This window comes from Gigantopelta aegis, chromosome 3 (genome assembly GCF_016097555.1).
Source record: "Gigantopelta aegis isolate Gae_Host chromosome 3, Gae_host_genome, whole genome shotgun sequence".
Classification (NCBI taxonomy): Eukaryota; Metazoa; Mollusca; class Gastropoda; order Neomphalida; family Peltospiridae; genus Gigantopelta; species Gigantopelta aegis.
Window position 1 is genome coordinate 37,272,256 of NC_054701.1, and position 8,843 is coordinate 37,281,098.

The 8,843-nt window shown below is 36.7% G+C and overlaps 1 protein-coding gene across 1 annotated transcript; it reads right to left on the reverse strand.

Moving 5' to 3' along the window:
• Positions 1-580: 580 nt before the first annotated feature.
• Positions 581-7,845, reverse strand: LOC121367984 (transmembrane protein 45B-like). The gene is made up of 2 exons (XM_041492459.1): positions 7,728-7,845; positions 581-1,884 (listed from the first exon to the last, which is right to left on the reverse strand). Exons 1-2 carry the CDS (start codon positions 7,754-7,756, stop codon positions 981-983), a joined length of 933 nt encoding a protein of 310 aa, XP_041348393.1. The 5' UTR covers positions 7,757-7,845; the 3' UTR covers positions 581-980.
• Positions 7,846-8,843: the final 998 nt, after the last annotated feature.

The following is an 8,843-nucleotide window of genomic DNA, read 5'->3' on the forward strand; positions in this document are numbered from 1 at the left end:
GCCTAAATTTCCAGGACATTTCCACAATAATTTTTTTTTTCACCCAGGATATTTCAGGCCTAGATTTTAAAATCACAAAATTCAAAGACGTTCAAGGAGTTTCAGAATATGTAAGAAGCCTGTAATTTCAAAAATAAATTGTAAAAATAACATCACAAAATGTTTGTTGCAGTTTTTTTATGCATTTCAATATATATGTGTAAATTCCATAGCTAAAAACTATGCTCTGTCAATATTAGAGTCAAATATGTTCATCACATGAAAATTAAACCTGACTCTGATCTCTAAATATGCTAGAAATCTTTGACCCAGCACTCAGATCAACATTCAGTCATTATCTGTCCACCACATGATAATCAAACTTGACTATTCTTTAAATTTACATGTATGTAATCATTGACCCAGCACCCACATTGATCAACATTCAGTCAATTTCTGACTCAAATCTGTCCATCAAGTGATAATCAAACCTGACTGATCTCTAGATATGCAAGCAATCTTTGACCCAACACTCGGATCAACAACAAACCAGGCTCTATTCTCTAAATTTATATATATATATATATATATATATATATATATATATATATATATATATATATATATATATATATATATATATATATGCAACATTTGACCAGCACACACATAATCATTCAGTCGATATCCGACTCAAATATGTCCATCAAGTGACGATCAAACCTGACTCTTATTCTCTCAATTTACATACCGGTATGTAATATTTGACCAGCACACACACTGATCAACATTCAGTCAATATCGGACTCAAATCTGTCCACCACCTACCTGGCTACCTCTATTCTCTAAATTAATATTTAATATTTGACCCAGACATCAACATTCAGTCAATATCCGACTCAAACCTGTCCATGAAGTGATAATCAAACCTGACTCTTATTATCTAGAAATTAAAAACATTATTTACATACATATCATTGACCAAGCACGCACATCAGCATTCAGTCAATATCTGACTCAAACCTATCCATCAGGTGATAATCAAACCTGACTCTGTTCTCCAAATACACCATCTCCGACCCAGAGCCCACATCCACACCGCCGCACGGACAGCAGTTCTTCTGTGCGAGCTTGAAAACGAGAATCCACATGAGGAGCACGACGAAGAACGCGGCCCCGCAGTGCCACGAGAAATACATGGAGAGCAGCATCGACCGGTCGGCACCGTCCTTGATGTTCAGCGGACCGGCGTTGAAGAAATAGAACACCTGCAGGTTCCACGTTCCCTGAACCAACACCAGGTAGCTCCGCATCAGCGGGCACAGAACCTGATCGGGGTACTTCATCTCCATGGCGATGACCGCCAGCGTCACCAGAGCAGAGATGACGTTCAGCTGATAGAGCGTGTAGATGGGTTCATCGGCGATCCGAGACCGGCACATCAGGATGAGAGCTTCGATGGCGAAGAACATCATGAAAGCGACGTAGTCGAGGCCGTTGTAGAACGATCTCTTGCTCCAGCTGGCCAACACGTCCATGACGCCAGACATCATCATGAAGGTGAACAGCGTTCCAAATTCGGTGTTGGTCAGAAACTTGTCCCGACCTTCGGAAATGGTGTTGTCATTGTTGTTGTCGATGCAGAACAAGACGATGGCAATGGACAGGCTGGACAGTATCTTGAAGAAGCCCTCGATGGGGTGTTTTTTCAGTGTTTCGCAACATGGGAAAGTTACCGAGCTCTGGAAGTCATAGTGGCGTTGTTTGCTGTGGTAGTAACGCTTAGTTAACTGTATTAACCACCAAGTTGCTATGATGACTAAGAAGCATCCTGATGCTAGTAAACCTTCCTGAATCATACCGAAAGACATAACTTGAATTTTGAAACGAGTCACACTGACATACCTGAAAAAATATAATATACATTAATTTTTTTAATTATGTTACACGTGTACAGCAAAAAGGTGAATTGGTAATGTCCTTTGTATGTCTTTTTATTACTACCCCAACAGCGATAGAAATAAGCATAAATTTTCACTAGTCCACCGGACAAGTACATCTAGAAATCTACTTGTCTGCCAATATTTTCACTTGTCCAAATACATGTAAATAGTTTTTCATTCAAGAGCAAGGACAATGTTTTTTACTGCTCAAAATGAAACTGCATTGAAAATGTTTTACTTGTCCATAGGACAACCATTGAGTGAAATTTTTTTGTCCAAGCACATTTTGTCTTGTCGGGACAAACGGACATTTTAAACACTTCCCCATCCCTGTACACTTGAGCACTAGAGTTGCCAACATTTTATAACGGGGGTAAGGGGCATTCATATTGGGGGCAGGTTGTACAACCACATTGTCTATGCTATGGGGCGACAGAAAAATATATATGCTTTCGTGAACACTTGATATAATAGTAATTGATTTGACGGTGATTCATAAGTGCACGTCATTAAAAGTTTTGGCTTTGTATTCATATCCATTGGACTCCATCTTGTGCGAAGATACACAATTGGTCACTTCCATGATCTGACGTTAAAATTAATATACCGGGTATACTGTTAATTCAAAGTTTTGCTGTTCATGAAGATGCAAATATAGCCATTCAGTTAGCGAAAATAATATTCAGGTCTGTTGTCAATCATAAAACAGTTGTACCTGGGCTAGCTCTGGGTGAGCAAAAGATTTTGCCAAATTATCTAAAAAAAAAGCTAAACCCAGAGTTATGTTCCAACAAAACACCAATTATTACATGAATTGTTTTTGCCAAATGAAAATAAAATTTGTCATTGTTCCTAAAATTCACAATTGGCGAATTTAGTGAGTGGCAGAGCTAGCCCTGTGTACAACTGAACCTGGTATGGCTTGCATTGATAAGGACAAAATTAAATCCCTTTTTATCTTGGTGTGAATCAGGAAAATGGCGAAAAATAATCAACTTCATGGAATTATAAATAAGAAATTAGATCCTCGGAAATAAATTAAAGAAGGCTGTAAAATATCTAGAATGCCGAAATTGCTAGGGGCTTTGCGCCCAGAACACACACCCCACACACACGGCTTAGACCTTGGACCCTGCTGGTAAGTTCACTACATCCCATCCCAGCCACCCCCTTATTTTTTTTTCTAAATCTGCCACTTACCCACCCCAACAGGGGCAGCAGTTGCCGCTCCAATATTTCGGCAATTTTGTTTGTTAATTTTTGTTTTTAGGTTGTAGTTTTTTTTAAGTCTTAATTCTCCCTAAAACAAATCAAAATTCCCACTATCACTAATTGTGGAAGATTAGTGAACATTATATTCACTAGCTGCAAACGCAAGTATCTTCTAAAGATCGTGAAGTGTCCTATTAATGGGAAAGTGGCTAAAACGCACACGCATTGTAATCGCACGATCAATTTGATTATTTGATCCATTACCGTATTCAATTAACTACAAAGATCAATTAATAAAATGTTTATAACCTTACAAATGTATTCCGTCGATAGAAAAACACATGCCACAGTTGAATGTGTACTTTCCAAGGCCTGGATCGGAAAGCGTCCTATAGGTAAGATGGGCTTCCATAATTTGTTTTTGTTGAAAGAATACGTACGTCACGTGACCTGACCCAAAGATGAAAGCAGACGTGACAGCGACAGGATTCTTTCGCTGTTGACAAGTGCTGATTATTTAGATGCAGGTAGGTATTAAAACTACATTCCCTGGAATATCTTTATTATTTAAGCATATAGAACAGAAAATCCAATTGCCTGTTAAGCTTAAAATTTGTATTATATATGGTTTACACACGTAGCTCATGTATATTTACGAATGCGAGTTCTATATCTAACAAAGTATTTGTAGTTTGTATGCAATGGCTGAAATGTTATTTATGTAATGTTATCTTTCATGTTCATCATTTATTTCAATTAATGTATTATGTCAAATTATATCGTGGAGAGGCATTTACATAGGCCTACAGCCTGTTTGCCAATCCATTTCATTTATTTTAAATGAATAAATATTGTTTTAAAAAAAAAAAAAAAAAAAAATCCAATTACGTTTGGTGCATATATGACACCGCACTCTGCATTAGTTTCACTACGCTGGCTTATCCAGGTCAAAAACAAAGCCAGTATTTTGAAAGTGGGACACTTTTGACGGGCTCGTACCGATCTCGGTTTTCATTGGCTTATCACAAGTATAGAATTCCCCAACAAGAGATCACGTGAGATTTCTCAATTTTTTAACAAATTTAACTGTCTTGATTGAGAGGTCGTCTCATATCTCCAAAACATATTTATATCCATAGAGGTATGGTACAACGCCTTTCCAGGGGTCGGTGAGTGGGTGATTTGCCTTGAAATTTTTACAGTGGCCAGCTGTTGGCATACGCGTTACATATAAGGGGGTGTTACTAATTACATAACACTCTAGGGGTAGAGGAAGATGGTACTGTGTTCGATTTACGTAACATTTTTTAAGACTATGTTATTTTTATTCATTACTTAGACCTAAAAAGGTGTTTTTTGGAAATGCGCGGTCAGTCTAGGATCGATCCACATCGGCGGGTATACAAAAAGACCATGGTATGTGATATCCTGTCTGTGGGATGGTACATATAAACGATCCCTTGCTAAAAAAAAAATGTAGTGGGTTTCCAAGATGCGTGTGCAGGGATTTCAGCGGGGTTGGAGTTATAGACTGTGTTGAGCGAAGTTTATATGGGGACATGCTCCCACCAAAAATACATTTCAATTTTTTTAAAGCTTGGGCAAGTAAGAGTTTTGACCTCCAATACCCTCCCCCTGCACATGCACCCGATTCCTCTCTAAGATTATATGTCAAAATTACCAAATGTTAGACATCCAACAGCAGATGGAAGGACGGATAGGATATGTTTTATTTAATGACGCACTCAACACATTTTATTTACGGTTGTATGGGGTCGGATGATTATTAAATCAATATGATTTATCTTTGATGTCATTAAACACCTCCCCCCCCCCCCCCCCGAACTTTACCCTTTCCAAACGAAATAATATTTATTTGAATTTGTCGATTTTAACACGTAAAATTAAGAAGTGAAAACGTTCATTGTCTACTTTAGTAGCCTATATTTTATTTTACAAATATATACATGATTAATGTGTTACTAGTATACAAACTAAACTTTGAAAGTTCTACTAACACTTTATAAAATATCAATTCTGAAATAGGAAGGTACGACTGTCGATAATATGTTGTCAAGATTAAACCGATTTTAACAAAAAACAAATAGTACCGTATCCTCAACCGAACGTTCTTCGTACAGCGCAAGATTTCTCTTTTAATTTTTTTTAGACAAACCCTACAATTTGAAATCGGCAAACGCACGTGTTAAATAAAACTGACAACAGGCTGTCGTTTGTGCTTTGCCAAGCTATGGCGGCACAGGCGACGAATCAAGCGTATACGTTTGACGATATCCGTTCATAGCGAACACACACAACTTTTTTAAAAGTGCATTTGAGCTTGTATTTCACATTTGTACATGATGTTATAATATGGTAATCAGAGAATGTAACTTTAATATAGCATATGATTTTAATCGATGCTACTATTTAAAATAACGATCGTGTATAATGCATTTTGTATAAAAATAACTTTTTACCTGTTTTTTCCTCATTTGTTTTCTTTATCAGTAGCAAGTACTTCCTGGTTCAGAATTATTGTGTTCTCAAAGTTCACGCGCGTGCAGATTCGTAATAAACAAGCTGTACATAAAATAGGATGCTTCTTGACTTAGGACGCCTTTCGATCTTTAGCGAATTATAATACAAGTTTGCAATGTATAAGGAATCGCGACTAACAACTTTAGGAAAATTCTAGGTGTGCTAGGTGTCAAGTGAACAGTACATGCTGGTACATATTTTAGTGTTCTTTCTGTTTAATATTCTGACAATATTCTCCGAAAGTAGATATCTTTGAAAATATTTCAAGTGGGAACACTCTTGCAGCACCAATTGCAAGAGGGGGACACCCCCAACACCTCCGCTGACCAGGGTTCAAAATTAGCATTTTACAAAGGTAGTCCGTTGGGCGACTAGTATGTTACTAGTTAAAAAAGAAACACTGATACTGAATCGAATGTGACAAAACACACTGCGTCAAAACACACTGCGTCTATGTTGACGTGAACTACAGATCTGGCAGCAGAAGACATAGAACATGTTCTATCGACTATTGACAGCACCAAATAATTAATAGAGATAAAATTCAAATAAAAACATATTAATTTATTAAATTTTAAACCCATACCGTCTCAAATAACATTTTATTGGGGGTAAAAGTGCAGTGTAAATTAAAACAAAACTTCTTTACAAATTACCATCAAACTGCATAGATTAACTCTTTTTTTTGTGATACAAGTTTTAAGACAACTGATGGAACATCCAAGGTAATTTGAATGACACAACCGTAATACATGATCTCTGCACATGGGCATTTGGCAAAACAGTGGGTTATTCCATGGATCTCTATCTGGAACAGCCACTCCCGAGGAAATCATTTGCTGGGAATTTCACCCCTCTTGCAACACCACAAAGTTTATTCCATCCCTCTTGCATTGCCACAAAGAGGACTGCCACTCCCAGACTAGTTTACTAACTCACGTGCAGTTGTACATTCAGTCTGTTTCTACTGCATTATCTTTTACCCTCTATTGAAAATGAGATTTAATGTTTCATTTAATGGTATTTTGTAAAGAAACATTTATTTATAATGGATTTCTTTTTTTTCTCTTTTTTTTTGAGTTGGTATGGGTTTAAAACTTAATAACATATTTTTATATGAATTTTTACTTTATTCATTATGTCCAATGCCATACAACCGTAAAATAAAATGTGTTGAGTGCATCGTTAAATAAAACATTTCCTTCCTTTATTCATTATGACTTTCAGTCAAACGTCAATTCATTGGTTTTCTTTAACGCAAACGGTTATTATTCAACAAGAAAACAATCTAGTTTTAATTTCATCTGTGCAGTTAAATTCCAATGTGATAATTGGAGGGTTAGTTGAATTTTAGAAGGGCCGGCAAGAGCTCCACCCGTTCCCCCCATCATTTATAATAGTTTAGGGTTAGGGTTAGGGTTAGGGATAGAGTTAGGGTTAGGGTTAGGATTAGGGATAGAGTTAGGGTTAGGGCCCCATGCCTCACTTTTCTATATATACCCCATCAAAAAAATCCCTCTTTAGATCGATAACTAATGGGGGGAACGGGCGGTACACTTTCCGAAGGGCCAGTAAGATGTTTCTTCAACTGGCCCTGCTGGCAACCTTGGTTTTCATGTTAATTTTCAACCCTGCCGCTGACCCAGTGTCAAATTCCTTACACGCCTTTGCCCCACCATGATTATTCTAAAACATAAAAACTGTCAATTGGTTGGCCCTACTTCTGAATGTTTTTGAGTTTTTTTCTCTTTTAATTTTTTAAGAAAAGTAAAATGAAAACACTACGAAAAAAAAGCAAAAGAAAAGTTATTTAAGTTGCAACTGAGTGTATGGAAAAAGAAAGATAGAAAGAAAAAAGAAAGAAAGAAAAACTAAAAAACAAATCGTCGTCTTTTGCACTACTGACTGTATCTTCAAGATAATCTTGGATTGTTACTAAGCCTTAGGGGGTTAATGATCACATAATAATTTTACAAGCATTATGATTATAAAACCATGTATTTTTACTAATATTTTGTCAACGTGAATAAGTCTTCACCATTACGTACGTACTCAACGCATAGTTGGAACCAAGATAACATTATCCGCCATTGTCTTCTTTCTTATTCATTTCTAACACCCTCGCCCAAGGAAGAAAGCTGATCCTGAAAATGCGATTCCACTATACAAGGGAAATAACTCTCTTTAAAGGACTTACGATCGTGTCAAAGACAATGCAAGGGAAATAACTCCTGTTTATATTTAATTTTTAAATTTGTTTTATTTATATGGTATTTAAAACTACGTAACAGTTACGGCAATAACGTATAATAATGCTATGGTATAGTTTATCCATAACTGAAATACTATTTGTCTATAAGAGAAGGCAATATAAATGAATACTGTTTTTTAATTTATTATATGTTGGCCTATTAAAATGCCTGGTAGCCTCTACTAGTATTATGCCTATGTACATAATAAACCTACATGAAATAGTTAAAAGTTAAAGTTTAGTTTGTTTAACGACATCACTGGAACACACTGATTTATTAATTATCGGCTACTGGATGTCAAACATTTGGTAATTCTGACATATAGTCTTATAGCAAACACGCTACATTTTTTCATTAATTAGCTGCAATCGCCAGGGATCTTTTATAATTCACATTCCCAAAGATAGGACAGCACATATCACGGCCTTTGTAATACCTGTTGTGGAGCACTGATTGGAACGAGAAAACCAGCCATGATAGTACAGCATCCGCATGTACAGCCCTGGGGAGGGTTTTGGAGGTCGGAACCCTTCTTTGCTAAAGGAAATTTTCTTTTTTCTCAATATATTTTTGCGAATGAACATAACTCAAGCCCCCTATAAACTTTGGTCGCCACAGTATGGACCCCTCCCCCTGCTAAAATTTCTTAATTTGATTGTTCCCATTTTCTCCGTTTAATTTCCGATGTCAAAGTGGGTGTTCCCTGAGAAATTATTTCTAGACCGCAGTGTGAAAATGCCCTGATGGATGTCCTTTCGCCTATATCAGCATCCGACACTGCTGAATATCTCGACAGACCAAACTCATTAGCCTTTACATCTCGACAATATGTTATTCAATTTCACACGAGCAGCTAAATCTAATTAGCTTCACCAGGTCTTGAAGATGGTGAAACGAACTATAATAAAATTATTGT

What these genes read in the sequence shown, in the direction of transcription:
- LOC121367984 (XM_041492459.1), bottom strand. Translation starts at nt 7,756, where the DNA reads ATGTTATCTTGGTTCCAACTATGCGTTGA. An exon ending in TGGTTCCAACTATGCGTTGA is followed by an intron (nt 1,885 to 7,727) that starts GTACGTACGTAA and finishes ATATTTTTTCAG; the next exon opens with GTATGTCAGTGTGACTCGTT.